Raw genomic sequence first — 18,780 nt, 5'->3', positions numbered from 1 at the left:
CAGCAAACAAACTGGAAATAACTCAGCGTCCATCAGCTGGACCAGGGCTAAACAAATGATGTTGTAGCCATCCGATGGAATATTATATAGCCACGAAAGTGCATATAAAGTGCAGCTCTGCAAAATTATATGTGTAAATCTTAGAAGCATTGCATGGAAAAGTGCAAGGTTCAGAAGTATGGTTATTTTTTTTAAAGATTTTATTTATTTATTCATGAGAGACACAGAGAGAAAGAGAGAGAGGCAGAGACATAGGCAGAGAGAGAAGCAGGCCCCGTGCAGGGAGCCTGATGTGGGACTTGATCCTGGGACTCCAAGATCATGACCAGGGCTGAAGGCAGGCGCTAAACCGCTGAGCCACCCAGGGATCCCAGAAGTGTAGTTATTGAATAATATGCTTATAAAGCTATAAGAAAACAATGTCCTGTGTAGGGATGTACTCATTTGTATTTAAGGTGTATTTTTTAGGGGAAACTGAGTGGTTCATTTGGTTAAGCGTTGGCCTTAGGCTCAGGTCATGATTGCAGGGTCCTGGGATCGAGCCCCACACCCAGATCTCTGCTTGGTGGGGAGCCTGCCTCTCCCTCTGCCTCTGCCTGCTGCTCTGCTTGTGCTCTCTGTCAAATAAATAAATAAAATCTTCTATTTTTAAAGTTTTTTTTTTTTTTAAGCAAGGGAGTGATAAATGGAATATTGAGGATGAGAGTCATGAGTATGGGATGGGAAAGATAAGAAGTATAGGGATCCCTGGGTGGCGCAGCAGTTTGGCGCCTGCCTTTGGCCCAGGGCGCGATCCTGGAGACCCGGGATCGAATCCCACGTCGGGCTCCCGGTGCATGGAGCCTGCTTCTCCCTCTGCCTGTGTCTCTGCCTCTCTCTCTTTCTATCATAAATAAATAAATCTTTAAAAAATGTTTTTTTGTGTGTGCATTGTAAATCTCCTTCCTAGGCGAATAAATGCAAATGGCCAGTTAAACATTTTTTTTAAATTTATTTATTTATGAGAGACACAGAGAGAGAGAGGACTAAGGAGATAAAATGATACAACATTCAAGGTAAGAAGTTTGGCCTTAGGTTCCCATTGTCTTAGGCTTATATCCTTTGAACCCTGTAATTTCACTTAAAAGAAAGAACGTAGTAGGAATATATCCCTGAGAATTAATAAAAAGGTGGGAAAAAGTTTTGTACAGGACCATTCTCCTCAGCATTGTGTGAGCAGTCACTTGGGGTAGAAAACAATCCAACAACAGAAGAGTGGTTAACAGATCTTGGGAACACTCAAACATGGAATAGTTTGCAGCTGTCAGCAACTGTGTTCTTGAAGACATTTATTCTAGTCACCTCTGAATTTCTCCTGTTTTTACTAGAAACCTCAGCAGTGACGGAAGTTCTCAACTTGAGGTTTTCTGTGACCTGGAGGCCATCCGTAGCCACTTAACTGGGAGTCAGACTCTATTTCTTTTCCCAGATGTTTAGTCTTTGCATTTATCTCATTTTGGTGGTGTTGGGGGGGGGGGGGGAGCAGTATTCCTAATAGTCACCATGGGTCATTCTAGGTCCTACCACAGAATAATGAATTATCTATTCCCTAAAACACAGATGGGGACGGCTCAGGTTCTTGCTTGACGCTGCTGTGCTGAGAGAGAGAGGGCTTCAGGGTTCAGATGGCAAAATTAGGACCACATATCATCAAGGTAGTAATGGAAATCTAGTAAGTGCCCCTAGTAAAGGAACAGTAAATCTAGATGTCAGATACTCTTGCGATGAAAGAAGCAGTTGCCCTCTAAAAAAAAAAAAGAAAAAAAAAAAAAAAGAAAGAAAGAAAGAAGCAGTTGGCACCTAGCATTGGGACAAGAAATCCAGTGAATACGCAATTTTTAAAAATTTACTTTTTAAAATATTTATTTATTTAAAAAAGATTTCTATTTACCTATTCATGAGAGACACAGAGAGAGAGGCAGAGACACAGGCAGAGGGAGAAGCAGGCTTCACGCAGGGAGCCCAATGTGGGACTCAATCCCAGGTCTCCAGGATTACACCCTGGGCTGAAGGCAGGTGGTAAACCTCTGAGCCACCCAGGGATCCCCTATTTATTTATTTTTAAAGGTTTTATTTATGCATGAGAGACACAGAAAGAGAGAGAGAGAGGCGGAGACATAGGCAGAGGGAGAAGCAGCAGGCTCCATGCAGGGAGCCCCATGTGGGACCTGATGCCAGGTGTCCAGGATCACACCCTGGGCCTAAGGTGGCAGGCCTGAGCCACCCGGGCTGCCCTATTTTTGTATTTATTTAAGACACACACACACACACACACACACACACACAGATATAGCGAGAGAGTAGCCCCAAGGAGAGGGAGAAGCTGGCTCCCCGCTGAGCAGGGAGCGGAATGCAGGGGGATCCCAGGACCCTGAGCTCATGACCTGAGCCCAAGGCAGATGCCTAACTGACCCAGGCACCCAAGCGCCCCTGAATAAGCACCTCCTTCACCAAACACCCTATCAAGAGCGGTCCCCTGTGGCTCCTCATTTTGCAAAACCTTCAGCCACCTTCACTTCACTAAGTGCCGGGAATAAAGGCAGAACCTGCCCTTGCCCCCGGCGAGTTCCCAGCCTCAGAGAGAAGGCAGGCAGGCACGGGGTTCAAGCAATGACAAGGTGGGTGAGTGTTGTTGCTGGACGGGGCCGGGGTCGGGGGGCTCACCTGGCCTAGGGGTCCAGCGAGACCTCCCTGAAGAGGTGACATCTGGAGGTTTAAGGCAAAACCCAAGGGCAGGTAGGACAGGCGGTGTTCTGGGCGGCCGGGGAAGGGTGCTCGGCTCGAGCCAGGAGCCCCAACAGCGTGGCCGGAGCGGTCAGGACTGGGGTCGTGCTGCGGCCGTGGGTTCCCTACCTGGCCTTTGCCACAGTCTGTTTCCGATGTCCCCGCTGCCACCTGCCGTGTCCTTGGCCGGGACGCCCCCGCCGGGCGGCAGGTGCGGGCGGGCAGCGGGGCCCCGGGCTCGGGCGACAGGTGCGCGCGGCGCCCCGGGCAGGCTCGGTCGGCCAGGTAAGGCGCCCAGGTAAGGCGCCTGGCAGCGGCGTCCACGCCCCCTGGGGTGGGGGGGCTTCTCGAGGACTGACGGGTTCCTCCGCTTTAGATCGCGCTGTTATTCCCCTGGGGAGGGGGCTATTTATAGAAAAGACTTGTTAGATCACCTCCTGCTCTTCTGCTTTTTTTTTTTTCTTATTCAAGATGCCTGACTGGGGGCTGGAGGCAACCGTCCTTCCAGGGCTGAAGTCGTGTTGGAAGCGGGCTGCGTAGAGCAGTTCCAGTTCAGCTGCGTCATCTGCTCTTGGCTCCTCCTGGAAACGGCCCTTTCTCGACTTAGGGATTCACCAGCATTTGTAAACAGGGTACGTGCTCGCCCCGTGGTCACCGAGTTGCTGCTTCCTTTTCCAAAGTCTGAATTTCTCCTTTTATCCCACCAGGTTTACTGTTATTTTATTGTAAACTGCATGCAGTGCTTTTGAGGTTAAGAAGTGAGGTTTGCATACACTTTTTTTTAAAAGATTTTATTTATTTATTCATGAGAGAGAGAAAGAGAGAGAGGCAGAGACAGAAGCAGAGGGAGAAGCAGGCTCCATGCAGGGAGCCCAATGTAGGACTGGATCCCAGGACTCCAGGATCATGCTCTGGGCCAAAGGCAGGCACTAAACCACTGAGCCACCCAGGGATCCCCATAAACTTATTTTTTTAAAATTTTATTTATTTATTTTATTTATTTTTTTTCATAAACTCATTTTTAAAAAGGATTTTTATTTATTCATGAGAGACACAGAGAGGCAGAGACAAAGGCAGAGGGAAAAGCTAGACCTTCTGCGGGGAGTCCGTTGTGGGACTCCATCCCAGGACCCCAGATCACCACCTGATCCAGGGTGAAAGGCAGACACTCAACCACTGAGCCACCCAGGCGTCCCTGCATAAACTGATTTATTTTTTTTTGTTTAGCTACATTATAGGGTTTATTTATTTATTTATTTATTAAACTTTTTTTTTTTTTTTTTTTTTTTTAAGTAGGCTCATGCCCATCAAGGAACCCATCCATCAGAAGCGGAGATCAAGACCCTGAGATCAATACCTGAACTGAGATCAAGTCACAGGCTTTACCATCTGAGCCACCCAGGCGCCCCTATACGATACTTTTTAAATTGAAGTGTAGTTGACGATGTTTTAGGTGTGACACCTAGTGATTCGACTACTGTATGCATTATGCTACGTTCTCCACAAGTATAGCGTTTAAAAAACATGTTTGCATTTGAAAAAAAAATCACAGGTTGACATGCAAAAAGTAAGGGACACTGACAAGGGGCATGGCAGCTTTTCTGGACCCCTTCCTGGCATCTTGATGCTGGTGCCTCTATAAAGACACTGGTTCAGGGTGTGCCTGGGGGGCTCAGTCGATGAAGCATCTGCCTTCCGTTCAGGTCATGATCCTAGGGTCCTGGGATAGAGCATTGCATCTGGCTCCCTGCTCAATGAGGAGTCTGCTTCACCCTCTACCTCTGCTGCTCCCCCTGCTTGTGCTCTCTCTCTTTCTCTGTCAAATAAATAAATGAATAAATAATAATAATTAATAATAATAATAATAATAATAATAAAACAAAACCCAGACAACACAAGTTCAGTGAAAACAAGAAAGCAAAGCCATGCTGGCTTGGGAATGTAAGGGATGCATGTAATGCTCCCATTCTCCCCGATTCTTTTCACCAAACTTTGCTTGCCAGACCCATGAAGTTTCCAGAGCAAAAGATGTTTTATAAGATGCTTTTCCATGCCTGAGAAAGGCAACTTGATCTACTTGAAAGGAGCTCTGCTTTGGGTAGACTGCAGCCCAATTCCTATGCTGTTAGGAGGTAATCCTACTCACCCTTAAGAGTTAGGAGGATGAAATGAAAGCGTCTTGCCCTGCTAGTCCCTTCCTGTTGACTCGTCCAGGTGGGCTATTCCTGGATCGGATCATCGCTACTCGGCCCTGCGCGCCCACCTCATTCTTAATCCTCAGCCAGCATCATGAGGACTCTGTTCTCTGGTAGAACCATGGGACAAAGGCATCTGCCTACGGTCACATGGTCACTGTACATGTCTGCATTTTTGCCCCTGGGGGAAGTCGGGGGTCTGGGGCAACATCTGAACCCAGATAGCAGCCTCTGTTGCTTTGCCATGCAAACTGCAGCTCACAGGCTCAGCCCTGGGCTGCTAAGGGGATGCCCTGTGAAAGCTGTCTTCATCTTTTTATTTATTTTTATTTTTTTATTTTTAATTTTTTAAAAAATTTTTATTTATTTATGATAGTCACACAGAGAGAGAGAGAGAGAGAGAGAGGGGCAGACGGAGAAGCAGGCTCCATGCACCGAGAGCCCGACGTGGGATTCAATCCCAGTTCTCCAGGATTGTGCCCTAGGCCAAAGGCAGGCGCTAAACCGCTGCGCCACCCAGGGATCCCTGTCTTCATCTTGATTGTAGAGGTTTTAGTCAATTTCCACAGTCATTCATGTAACCTTTTTTTTAAAAAAAAATTTATTTATTCATTCATTCATTCATTCATTCATTCATTCATTCATTCATGAGAGACAGAGGCAGAGACATAGGCAGAGGGAGAAGCAGGCCCTCTGTGGACTTAAGACTGGGTCCTGGGACTCTGGGATCATGTCCTGAGCCAAGGGCAGATGCTCAACCACTGAATGGTGCCCCATTCATTTAACCTTTTTAACCAGTCTTTTAAAAGGGAGACCATTTTTGTTCAGGAAATAGGAAGAGAACAAGTACTGGAGATGAGTGGCACTCACCTGTTTGCAGTTCAGTATCTGATCTATTGTGGTGGCTTAGACTTTTGAGCCTGCTGAGTGGTGTGTGTTTGTTTAATCTTCTGGAAGCTTATGGTACTAATCGCCCCCAACTGGAGGTCCTGTTTGATGGGCAGGAAACTATTCACAGATGGTGACTCCCTTCCCCCAACCAGGAATGATTTTTATATGCCTGGGACGGAAAGGATCACTCCCCTCTGTCAGATGAAGATAAATTTGCTTTCAGTGGAGGAAATTTTGTGAGCACTTCGCTCTCTAGTGGTTGACTAGGCAAAAGATTTAATAGTTCTAACCTCATCTTGCAAACTGAGGTATGAACCAGTTTGGTTTCAAAAACTTTTATCGAGCACCCACTACGTGCTGGCACAGTGCTAAATGCCAGGGTTATGAAAGTGAGTAAGACATCACTGCAATCAAGTCCTTGTAAAGTGAATCATGTTGTAAATGTATTGGGATCCCAGAATTTTAGAGGTCGAAGATGATCTGGTTTGTGTCACTCCTTCTTTTTTAAACAGTTGAAAACTGGGACCCAGAGAGATGAAGACCATATGGCTAGTTAGGGACAGACAAAGAAATTCAGGAGAGGATCATCCCCTAATTTTTATGACTTTTTATTTTGAAATAATTTTAGACTTCCAAGAGTTGCAAAAATAGTACAGAATTCTTTGCCCAGTTTTCTCCAGTGTTAACATTTTACACAACCATGGATTTGTCAAAACTAGTACATCAACTAAGCTACAGACTTCAGATTTCACTAGTTTTTCCACCAAGGTCCACTTAGTTTCAGGATCCAATCCAGGATACCACATAGCATTTATTATTATTATTATTATTATTTGAGTTATTTATTTATTCATGAGAGACACAGAGAGACAGAGATATAGGCAGAGGGAGAAGCAGACTCCCTGCAGAGAGCCTGATGTGGGACTTGATCCCCAGACCTGGGATCATGACCTGAGCCGAAGGCAGACACTCAACCACTGAGCCACCCAGGAGTCCCTAGCATTTATTATTATCATTATCATTATTATCATTATTATTATTTTTTATCATTATTACTTTTTAGATTTTTAAAAAATATAACACTTAGACTGTAGTTTTTAACTTTGGATTTTCCTATAGTTGAGGTTCTTTAAGATGTTATCGAGGGGCACCTTTTTCTCCCTCTGCCTGTCTCTGCCTGTCTATCATGAATAAATACATAAATAACATCTTAAAAAAAAAAAAGATGTTATCAAATCAGTGACATTCAGCAGTTGTGTAGAAACCATATCCTAAGCCTTTTTCGGGTTTTGGAGTAGGCTGTTTCCAGGGCCAGCTGTTTGCTGGGAGGATCTTGATGAAATCTCACCTACAGCTTTTTGGATGTGTCCAAGGTCTGGACCATCCCAGCCTGTCTGATCTGGATACAAAAGGCTGCTCTCAGGGCTGGCGGTGCCACAGCCTAAACCTTCTGCCAATGTTTCCTCTTGGATCTAGAGACTCATTTCTATTTATTATTGTTGTGGGTAGAACTTTCTCTGCTCTCAGGTGCCTGGTTCATATGGTGAAGGACTTTGGAGTCAGAAAGACAAATTTAACCTCCAGTTTCCCCACCATCGTGATACCTGGGCAAGTCTCTCAGCTGTTCCTCTGCAAGAAGGGGACCACAGCCACCCTGCAGAGTTGAGAGGTCTAAATATAAGAATATACATAGTGATCAGCATAGTGCATGGTGTGCTGATGTGCAATGAATAAAGAAGTGGATGGATGGCAGGGCACCTGGGTGGCTCAGCGGTTGAGGATCTGCTTTTGGCTCAAGGCTTGATCCTGGGGTCTTCTGCCTATGTCTCTGTGTCTCTCATGAATAAATAAATAAAATCTTAAAAGAAAAAAAGGATGGATGGCACTAGGGCAAGACTAGGCTGGCTGGGTACAATGGAAAGTCTTGAATGCCAAGTAAGACACTGAACTCACTGGGGGCAGGGGTGGACACTGAAGGGTTTGAGTAGGGGAGTGACGAGGTCAGAGTTGACTTTGGAAAGTTACAAGGTGGAGATGTGCTGGGTTACAGAGCCTCGGGAAGCAGGAAGCTCTCTGGGAATCATCAGGGGCTATCATGTTAGTGTCAGTGAGAGCAGAATGGGTATTTGGATTGGATGAGGGGTGGGGTAGGAAGATGAACCTCTTAAGAGACAGTGTGGAGATGCCATTCACTGATATAGAGGCTGTGGGGTGAAGGTGGGACTCCAAGATGACTCCATTGTAGGTCCACACGAAAAGAAGGCTGAGGTCATTAACTGTAGCTAGAGAAATCAGGACAAAGAGGACATTTGTGGAGAAAAAAATACAGTGGGTTTTATTCGTGTTGCACTTGAGACACCAACAGAATGTTCAAGTAGCTATGTAGAAGCAATAGCTGTGGCCCTGGCTAGTTACACATCATGCCCAAAGGGGTGGCCACCGAAACCCAGAGAGCAAACAGGACCACCCCAGAAGAAAATGTTGGTGAGGCCAGAAGCTGGGGGCAAAGACTCCCTCTAGACCATTGTTTCCCAGAAATGGTCAGAGACAAGAGGAGGGCCTACTGAGAACTAGGATATATCAGTTTGTCCTCGCTGCCGTATCGCTTCTCGGCCTTTTGGCTAAGATCATGTGTCCTCGCTGCCGTAACATGGTACCACAGACTGGGCAGTTTCAACAGCCCCAATCTGTCCCCACAGTCTGGAGGCTAGAAGTCCCAGATCGGAATACTGGCAAGTTGGTTTCTTCTGAAGATTTCCTCCTTTTGTCTTCACGTGGTCTTCCCTTTATGTGGATCTGTGTCCTGATCTCTTAGAAGGACACCAGTTCTCCTGGATCAGGGCCCACCCATAGGACTCATTTTTACCTTAATCACCATTTGAAAGACCCATCTCCAAATACAATCATACTGGGGATTAGAATTTCAACATTAGAATTTGGGTGGGGGGACACAGTTCAGCCTGTAACATAGAAACAGAAACGGCTAATGACCTTGGGGTCATGAGGTTCAAGAGCCTACCTGAAAGGGGTTATCATGTCTGCCCGGAAAAACATTCAGGACCCATCATTTTGTGGAGCATTTTCCTTTCTCCAACTGCTGACATGTAGTTCTGGCTTATTGAGAGAAACGGATTTCTTCTTCCTGTTCTGCAGATGGGCCACACACACACAATTACATCTATTTATTTATAGATATGCTTCTGGAGAGAAGAGAGACGGACCTGGAGAGAGGTGGGGAAGGGTCCTGCTGTGGGTATTCAGCATCCCCATCCAGGCTACAAGGCCTCCCCCCCCCTTTTTTAAAAATATTTTATTTGTTTATTCATGAGAGATCCAGAAGAGAGGGGCAGAGACACGGGCAGAGGGAGAAGCAGGCTCCCCAGGGGAGCCCGATGCGGGACTCGATCCCAGGACCCTGGGATCACTGCCTGAGCCGAAAGCAGACACTCCTCCACTGAGCCACCCAGGTGAGCCACCCGTAAGTCCTTCCTAAATTAAATTTCCTTTTCATGTACTTCAGTTGTCTAACAATTTGTATAAATCTAGCAAATTAATAAGCTTATCAGTATGGCAAACCTGATGTCTTAGATGTTTCAATACTGTTTAAAAATTTAGTAAGATTACAATGTAAGAGTAACCCATTTCAAATCAGATTTAGAAGGGTGTGCCTAAAATCGCCATATTTTTAAATACGTTTCAGGCATATCAATACCATATACACATGGATTCCTTATTAATCCAGAAATATTAATAATCTGTGGTTTTGTTTCTTCTAAGCCTGTCTATATTTGACTCAAAATTTTATTGGATTAACAGATGGATATATTTTTAAGAAAACAGTTACCGTCCCAATTAATGGAGTCATTGATCATCAAAGAGTTTTGCTGGTTATTTCTGGAGTCTTTAGGAGACATCAAATCCTATCTGCTGTGGTCATACCAATGATTCTTTTTAATTTTTTAAAGATTTTTATTTATTCATGAGAGACACACAGGCAGAGAGACATAGACAGAGGGAGAAGTGGGTTCCCCACAGGGAGCCCAGTGGGGGACTCATCCCCAGACCTGGGATCATGCCCTGAACCCAAGGTACCCGCTCAACCACCTAAAACATCTTGTACTGTTGTATTTTTAGGACTGTCCCGCTCTTCAGGAGTCTTAGAATGAGATGTGACTGAAATCTGGCTCTCTCTGCTTTGGCATCACAGCTTCCAGGGTCTTTGTATTGATGATTGTCACTTGGCTCAGAAATAACCTTCTAAAGGAAGAATTTACTTATTTTATTTATTCATGAGAGACACACAAGAGAGGGGCAGAGACACAGGCAGAGGGAGAAGCAGGCCCCATACAGGGACCCCGGGATCATGCCCTGAGCCAAAGTCAGATGCTCAACTGCTGAGCCACCCAGGCGTCCCAGGAAGAATTTACAATTTACTAATATTCATCAATAGGATAAATAAGTCCTCTCTCTGTGTCTCTCATGAATAAATAAAATCTTAAAAAAAAAAATAGGATAAATGAGTCCGTAATACAAACATAATCAAATAACAAGGCTCAATAGTGTGTTATAGTTGACATTGTTTTAGAATACTTAAACTTTTATTGTGGCTCATGATGAGCTCATGGCTCTTCATAAATTTAATGCATTTCAATTTGATACTCAAATTGCCCTAATTTGGCTAGCAGGGGGGCGGCCCTTTGGGTTAGCTCCTGTATCCTTCTGACACCACCCTATTTTTCTTTGAAGCTTACTTTCTCTCTGGCATGAAGTGTCTTGGCCTATCAGGTATTCCCTAACACCTGCACCAGCCATTTCTCCAAGGATCTCTGTCTTTTTTTTTTTAATGGAAAAAATAGCAGGCATACAGGATCTGAGCACTCTGGTGCCTTTAAGGGTAAAATTGCTCTGAGGCCATCTTTGTGAACAAAGCTGGAAAAGAGATTTCTTTTTCTTTTAAAGCCAGGACTTTGCTATTTTCAATAGTTTGAGGTGTTCTGACTTAAAGTTCTTTTGATCTTTTGATTTTATCTCCTTTTCTCTTTTATAAAGTTGCTTTTTGCTTCATTTAAGTCTGATTGCTCTAAGACAATGTGTTAATACAAGTATTAAAGCTCATACTGGATCATATACTGAATAGATATCAAGACTTTCTGTACAGTTCCTTTGGTTCTTAGTATTCTAGGAAGGATGTTTAGTAATTCATAATCCCCCCCCACCTCTCTCTTTTAAGCTTCTAAGTAGGCTCTATGCCCAACATGGGGCTTGAACTCATGGCCTGGAGATCAAGAGTCCCATGCTCCACCAACTGAGCCAGCCAGGCATCCCAGTAATTCATAATCTCTTGCTTAGTGTGGCTCTTTACATATTCATGTGATGGAGAGTTTTGTTCCACTGTTTTCATCCTGCTTTCAGCTGAAGGGTGCTGGTATTCTAATAGCTAACAGTTTCAAGAATTTAAGAATTTAGCAAGCAATCCCCAGCCCCTCCAGATAGTGAAGGAGTGGGGAGGGCAGCCATTCTACTTTGAAATCAGCTCAATCTACAACATTCTTTTTAAGTTTCATTTCCTTATCACTGCATCCATGTACTGTCACTTAAAACATAGTTCTAAGATACACGTGTGTGTGTGATCTCCAGCAGATTAACTGGTTCAGCCTATTACTGAATTACAGATAATATTAGAATCAATACACTTTACACAGTTGGTAAATAAATCCAATCTTAAAACTTAGATCTTCTTTTAAAATATATGGAACATTCTTTTATCAACTTAGTATGTTACATATTGTTATACGAAGATTTATAATGAATAAATTCAAATGGTTTTCCCAGTTAGCATTATCTTGACCTACTTACTACCAGTCAATATGTTTGTTTTTACTGTAGGGAGACAGCTTTATTTTGGCATACCATATAAGTAAGAAATAATGACACATTAAATATAGGCTCTTAAGGTTTTAGTATTTATTTTTAATTTTTTAAAAGATTTTATTTTTATTTATTCATGAGAGATACAGAGAGGCAGAGACACAGGCAGAGGGAGAAGCAGGCTCTATGCAGGAAGCCCGATGTGGGACTCGATCCCAGGACTCCAGGATCACGACCTGAGCCCAAATCAGATGCTCAACCACTGAGCCACCCAGGTGTCCCTAATATTTATTTTTTAAAAAATATTTTATTTATTTTATCGAGTAGGGGGAGGGGCAGAGGGAGAGGAAGAAGCAGACTCCCTGTTGAGCAGGCAGCCAGATGCAAGACTCCATCCCAGAAGCCTCTCAGACACCCCTTAATTACAAACTGTGCAGAACCTAGAGTCCTTTTGATAAATGTAAAACTTCCAAAAGCAGTATTACTAGAAAACTAAAGTTTATATAAATAAAATGCAATTGAAATAATAAATTCTCAGCTTCCTTATATAATTAGTTATAAGGAATAATTTATGGAAATGCACAAGGCATTTAATACAAAATTTTCCTATTTGGAATGAATGTTCTTAAAAATTGGGATTCCAGGGTAGCTCGGGTGGCTCAGCTGTTTAGCACGGACTTTGGCCCAGGATGTGATCCTGGGGACCTGGGATCAAGTCCCGAGTCGGGTTCCCTACAGGGAGTCCACTTCTCCCTCTGCCTGTGTCTCTGCCTCTCTCTGTGGGTCTCTCATGAATAAATAAAATCTTAAAAAAAAAATTGGGATTCCAGAATTGATTTTTGACCAAGGTGAGGTGGTGGTTGGTTTGATCCCTACCTTCGTGGGGCCTGGCATTTGCTAATCAGAAAGATTTAAAATGACAACTTTTTATCCCCCCTCAGGCCCTGATCACAGTCCAAGCCTCAAATTTATTGTTTTGGTGGCAGCTTGTTTCTATCGGTCCACACTGAATTTTTCTTTTTGCATTTAAACCAATAATGAAAAGGATTAATGGCTTAAAAGTTTAATTTACTTAACAGGTGAACTGCATATGGATAGTCTCCCTGACACTGTCTGGCTAATAAACACACATACTAATAAACACACACACACCATAGAGATTCAGACAAAGAAAAGCTCTTCATGCTACAGCCTTTATCAACAAAAACCTCATGATTTCAATTAAATTTGTATTTAAATCATTTTTATGGAGGATATTTTTTCAAACAGATGGTCATTTTTGAGACCCTGAGATCTCTCAATATCATTTGTTTTCAGCACTCCAACACTGATGTGGAGGGAATAAGTTCTTTTATATAAAGCAGAGACTATGTGATTCATTTGCTAAACGTGAACTGTTTACAGTTAGAGATTTTTAAAATTCAGCATCTACTAAATGCTTCCAACTAGCCTGGGATCGCTTCACAAACTGTCCTACTCAGCTCAGGCCATTTGACTGCATTCAAATGCTTTCCAGATGCTGACAGAACTACTGTCAGCAGGATAGGCTTCCCCTGGGGAGGAAGTTATCTATTTAATTGGGGTGGGGGTGCAGGACAGCTCCTCTGGGTGATACTCTTGGTTAACACTCTGCCTTTTCCCCAAATTATCATTTCCAGGGTATTCTAGAGACTTTGAGTCAGCTTTTCTGGTAGAAAGGCAGGCATGGTGATGAGTTACTGAGTTGGTGTTCAGCCTCTGGCAGGTGAGTGCTACAATTCCTTTCTGCAGTGATATTCTTATAAACGACAGCCTTGCTTTTAAATTCCTAGTCTGTGGTCTATTCCTAGTCTGTTCTCCACAATAATTTGGAATAATCTGTTCAAGAGTCCAGAGCAACTCAAATCTAGGGAGTGACAGAGGTGGATTTCAATAGTGTTGCTCAAATTTTAATGTTTGTGAATCTCGGGATTTTGTGAAAGCACAGATGGTGCTTTCATGGGTCTGGGGTGGAGTCTGGGGCTCTGCATTTCTAGTGAGCTCCCAGGTGATGCCAGTGCTGCTGGTCCAGGCACTACACTTTGAGTGGTGAGGGACCATAAGGTGTCAATCAGATATGCACACAGTGAGACCCCCTGATGTCTTCTTTTTGCACCCTTCCCCTTTTCCTTTGCTGTCTGGGGATGATGAAGCCAAGCCCCAGCCTTGAGCTGTTATCCTTATTTTAGGAGGGATCATAAACAGAGCCTGCCATTTGCCTGTTTAACTTCTCTCACTCCTCTGCCTTCCTTTGCTCCTCCCTGGGCCTGAATGGTAATGGTGCTCTTTGGTCTAAGGGCCAAGAAGGAACCTCACTGACTTCCCAGTTCACGTTTGCCCACTGTGGTCCTTATGCTTTATAACCCACGGCTGTACGTAGAATTGATCCTCACATTTCCTCATGATGTCTTCTGAGACCATGATGTCTTGAAGCATCTAAAGGCAAACCTGGAAAATTCTCTTCTGGCTTGTTGGACTTATGGTGTTTGGGAAGGTGGGGTTACAAAGCTCTTAAGGAACTTGGAAAAACGAGAGATGCTTGTGACCTTCAGGTGGAAGAGATGACCTCTTCATACCGAGCAGAGTGGAGAGGCTGTGTTCTTAGGGCCATAATTCAGCAAACTCCAAGAAGGCCATCTGAAGGGTTTGTCCAGTAACATATCTGGGTTTATCACTTTGTAAAGCCTTTTCACTTTCTCATTCCTAACTTGTAAGCCCTGTGTTATCCTGGAGGGGCTAAGGGCTCCCTCAGGGGGACTCATTCATATTTCTTCCTCCAGGGACACAATGACAAAACTTTAGGCCTTGTGACCATGCCAGAAACTTGCTTCCCAACTGTCACTGTCCTGCAGGGAAGGGGAAGATACAGCTTCAGCCTTGCTCATTGGTTACTGTCTTTCTTCTATTTCTGGTCCACTGTGATGCTTATCTTGCTTTTGAATCTGCTTCTTTCTTTTCAGAATTTCTCTCTCCCTATTTATTTATTTATTTTAAATATTTTATTTATTTATTCATGACAGACACAGGGAGAGAGAGAGAGAGAGAGAGGGGCAGAGACACAGGCAGAGAGAGAAGCAGGCTCCATACAGGGAACCCGACGTGGGACTTGATCCCAGGTCTCCAGGATCACGCCCTGGGCTCAAGGCGGCGCTAAACCACTGAGCCACCAGGGCTGCCCTATTTTTAAAATTTTATTTATTTATTCATGAGAGACACAGAGAGAGAGGCAGAGACAGACAGAGGGAGAAGCAGGCTCCCCATAGGAAGCCCTCTGTGGGACTTGATCCCGGAACTTGGGGGAATCACGTCCTGAGCGGAAGGCAGATGCTCAACTGCTGAGCCACCCAGGCATCCCCGGAATCTCTCTTTTAAAATCTGTTGTTGCTGTATGCGCTGGGAAAAGTTCCTATGCCTTCCAACCAAAAATCTGAAGTTGTGAAAGTGGGTTTTCTATACTCCGGTTTTTTTTTTTTTTTTTTTTTTTTTTTTTTAAGATTTTACTTATTTATTCATGAGAGACACAGAGAGAGAGAAAAAAAAGAGAGAGGGGAGAGAGAGAGAAAGAGAGAGGCAGAGGCACAGGCTGGAGGTTAAAAAAAAAAAAGGCTGATGAATAAATGGTCAGGGCACTTTAAAAATCTACCCTTGGATTAAGTAAGATGTGGGAGTGGTGCACCGGATTGCTGCTGCAGTATTCATTCCACTTATAGCAAAGGCCAGAGTAGGAAGCAACACAGGGAAAATCTTTGCTATGTTTCAGAGTGGCTGGGGGCACTTTTTTTTTTTTTTCCCCAAACTGCCTTTTATTATTTTTTTTTAAGATTTATTTTAGAGAGAGAGCATGTGCAATGAGCTTGTGGGAGAGGGGCAGAGGTGGAGGGAGAGAAGAGAATCTCAAGCCGACTCCCTACTGAGTGCAGACCCAGACAGAGGGTTCAATCCCAAGACCCTGAGATCATGACCTGAGCCAAAATCAGGAGTCGGACACTTAATTCACTGAGCTACCCAGGCACCCCGCAAAGTGCCTTTTTACATGAGGTTCCATGGGAGAGATCTCTGTCACTCTCAGGAATAATTATGCTTCTCTTAGGGGGCAAGGACACTGACTCATAATTGTTAAGTTTCCCTTTTTCTTCTGGTCTTCGGATGCTCACAAATTGGTGACCCACATGTACAAGAACAGCAGGCAGCCTTTTTCGTGAGGGTCTGCCTTCAACTTTTCAGTCTTTATTTGGAGTCCAGATGTATATATAATCGTTTTTATGAATTTATGTAATCATTTTTGCAAGAAGGCCTAGAAAAATCTAATAAACCAGACTCACCTTATTTTCCCAACTGGACTGGGTAGAGGCTGTATGGTAGCTGAATCCCAGTATGGTACTGGTTAATGTACATGTATCCACAGCCCCTTCTTCAATCTGCCTCCCAGCTCTCCTGAGAAAGGGAGGCAAGATTTTGGCCAAATGGGCCTAACCCCATGGTCTCCAACCTATCAACCTCCTCTTTTTAATGTCTCCTTTCTCCCTCCATCATAACTCCTCCACCCCCAGTGTGGGGTTGGGGGGTAAGAGTGGACCCTAGCTCAGGGCTCTCTCCTCACCCCCAGCTCAGCCTCCCTCCATTATCACCTGGCCCCTCGGGGAGGCCTCCCTCCTCCCTCCATCCTCACCCCACAACCCCAAGCACAGCCTCCCTCCATCCTCAACCCCATCTTGAAAGGCCTCTCTTCTCTCTCCATCCTCACCCCCTCCAAGAGAGACATCCCTCCATCCTCACCCCCCACCCAGCTCAGCCCCCCTCCTCCCTCCATCTTCCCCTCCCCTCCATCCTCACCCCACAACCCCAAGCATGGCCTCCCTCCATCCTCCCCCCCCCCCCCACTCAGCCTCCCTCCTCCCTCCCCCCCTCCGCCCAGCTCAGCCTCCCTCCTCCCTCCATCCTCCCCCCTCCGCCCAGCTCAGCCTCCCTCCTCCCTCCATCCTCCCCCCAGCTCAGCCTCCCTCCTCCCTCCATCCTCCCCCCCTCCGCCCAGCTCAGCCTCCCTCCTCCCTCCATCCTCACCCCACAACTCCAAGCACGGCCTCCCTCCATCCTCCCCCCGCCCCCCCGCGAGGCCTCCCTCCCTCCCTCCCTCCTCCCTCACTCCCTCCCTCCCTCCTCCCTCCCCTCCGCGGCCCGCGCGGCCTCACCCCTATGGCGCGGCCTCTTCCGGCCGGCGGGAGGGCGGGCGGCGGGGCGGGGCGGGGCCGGGCGGGAGGGGCGAGCCGGTGGAGCGAGCGTCCCGGGCTGGCGCCCCGCCGCCGGCCGGCCGGTCATGCTCATCACGCTGTGCTACCTGTACCTGTGGGCGCGCTGGGGGCGCCGGCCGGCCGCGCTCGTGCGCGCCACGGTGCAGCGGCTGCGCGCCTCCCGCTGCTCCTTCACCTTCTGCGGCGCGGCGGCGCGGCCCCGGGACGCCCGCGTGTGTCTGAGCCGCGGCGGCCGCGTCTTCTGCGTCGGCGAGAGCCAGGTGGGCGGGCGCGGGGCTGGCGGGGGCGGGGCCTGGGGCAACGAGGGGCGGGGCCTCGGCGCGCGGGGGGCGGGGCCTCGGGGGGCAGCGGGCCGGAAGCGCCCGGGGCTCCGCGCTGCTCTCGGGCGGTGCGGGCGGGGCGAGCCCGGGGGCCGCGGACGCGGGGTCCAGGGGGCCGGGTTCGGGGCTCCTCTGCGCGCGGACCTGCGGGGAGCAGGCGTGCGGGCGGAGCGCCCGGGAGGCCCGCCTGGCCCCGCCGTCCCCCGTCCGGCGGTCAGCGCTGCCCACCTGCGGCGTCCTGCGACCTCGTCTGCCCTGCGGGCTGGAGTCGGGCTGAACCTGCGTTCGCAGGAAGACGGCGGATCCTCAGCCGCCGTCACTGACCTCCGAGGCGACAGAAACGGCCCGGTCGCTGGCGGGTTTTACTCACCAGCCCCGCACATGGTCTTCGCACCTCTTTTATTTCGGTTTGCACATAGGCTTTCCTTTTTTTGACCCAATACTTGGCCTGAGCTGCACGTTGAGCAGGCTCTTCCACCTGCCGGTCCTTGACTCTGCGCAAACCCCTGTTCCCCTTTCTGTAAAGGGGGCAACACTCCTATGCGCTCAGCAGTTGGACGGGGACCTGACTTCGCGGTGCAGTTCTGCGCACATTTCCCATCACTAACACTTCTCGTTAATATTTAAAAGCGTTTGCTTTTTTAAAAAATATTTTTTATTTATTCACGAGAGACAGAGAGAGGCAGGCTCCATGCAGGGAGCCCGACGTGGGACTCGACCCCGGGTCTCCAGGATCATGACCTGGGCCCAAGGCAGGGGCTAAACTGCTGAGCCACCCAGGGATCCCCCAAAAGTGTTTGCTTTTAATCGGTTTGTTTCCCTTTCCTCTTCCTTCTGAAAAGTTGGCTCACTTTTAGCATCGAAGTAAGATTTTCTTTGTGTGGGAAGCCATAACACCCACGTGGGAATTAAAATCTTATTTTAGGTTTGAATACTTTGTTTATGCCTAAGTATGAAATTATACCCGGCTTCTAGCAAATCAAAAATACCCTTCCTTGTTAGTATACTATGGCACACAGAAAATGAGATGAGTAACTCTTCTAGTCCTGAGAGAGTGCTTAGTTAGTACCACCTAGATGCAGGATGGGGAGACATTCATTCCACCTGAGAGCCTAATTAATTAATTAGGGCTTAATTCTCTCAAGGAACCTGGATGGAAAGAACAAAATAAGGAAAAATTGAGAGGGTGCTTTTTTCTATTGCAGTGGTTTCCAATCAGGATTCATTTACTTAAGTAACAGTTAAGATTTCAATTAGAGTAAATATTTTGGACATTGACCCTGTGTCAGATGCTCAGATATCATTATCTCAAGGAGATGTTCCTCGTTCTTCAGACTAAAGGGGACGGGCCGGTGCTGTGCCCACATAAACTTTATTTTATTTTTTTCCACATAAACTTTAAATCACCCTTCATATTTCCAGTTTTTATCTTTTTCTCCCTAGGAATTGGGTCTGTTTAGCTTAGCAGCTTGCCTT

The 18,780-nt window shown here is 46.3% G+C and overlaps 1 protein-coding gene and 1 long non-coding RNA gene across 9 annotated transcripts in view; one reads left to right on the top strand and one right to left on the bottom strand.

The window, feature by feature from the left end:
• Positions 1–2,333: 2,333 nt before the first annotated feature.
• Positions 2,334–18,780, top strand: part of HLCS (holocarboxylase synthetase) — a 218,404-nt gene continuing 201,957 nt past the window's right edge. For 2 of the 7 annotated variants that reach the window (XM_049104767.1, XM_049104766.1), the window contains exons 1-2: positions 9,056–9,316; positions 13,376–13,461. Coding sequence is in view for 2 of the 7 variants with exons in the window: in XM_049104765.1 (XP_048960722.1) it covers positions 17,050–17,244 (195 nt within the window). In the remaining 5 variants the exon portion in view is untranslated. Of the gene's footprint in view, positions 2,658–3,234; positions 3,396–9,055; positions 9,317–13,375; positions 13,462–16,975; positions 17,245–17,576; positions 17,712–18,780 lie in introns of those variants that run through there. The other 5 variants (XM_025450036.3, XM_025450040.3, XM_049104765.1 and 2 more) reach the window with 5 other exon arrangements.
• Positions 6,442–17,213, bottom strand: LOC112661923 (uncharacterized). 2 transcript variants are annotated; one of them, XR_003138088.3, is made up of 3 exons: positions 17,077–17,213; positions 16,058–16,169; positions 6,442–9,070 (listed from the first exon to the last, which is right to left on the bottom strand). It is a non-coding gene; the product is annotated as an uncharacterized LOC112661923 (long non-coding RNA). The 2 variants fall into 2 exon arrangements; XR_003138087.3 differs by lacking the exon at positions 17,077–17,213 and adding an exon at positions 16,925–16,982.

This window comes from Canis lupus, chromosome 31 (genome assembly GCF_003254725.2).
Source record: "Canis lupus dingo isolate Sandy chromosome 31, ASM325472v2, whole genome shotgun sequence".
Lineage (NCBI taxonomy): Eukaryota > Metazoa > Chordata > Mammalia > Carnivora > Canidae > Canis > Canis lupus.
Note: the sequence above shows the minus strand (reverse complement) of the source record. Positions and strands in the feature narration are given on the sequence as shown.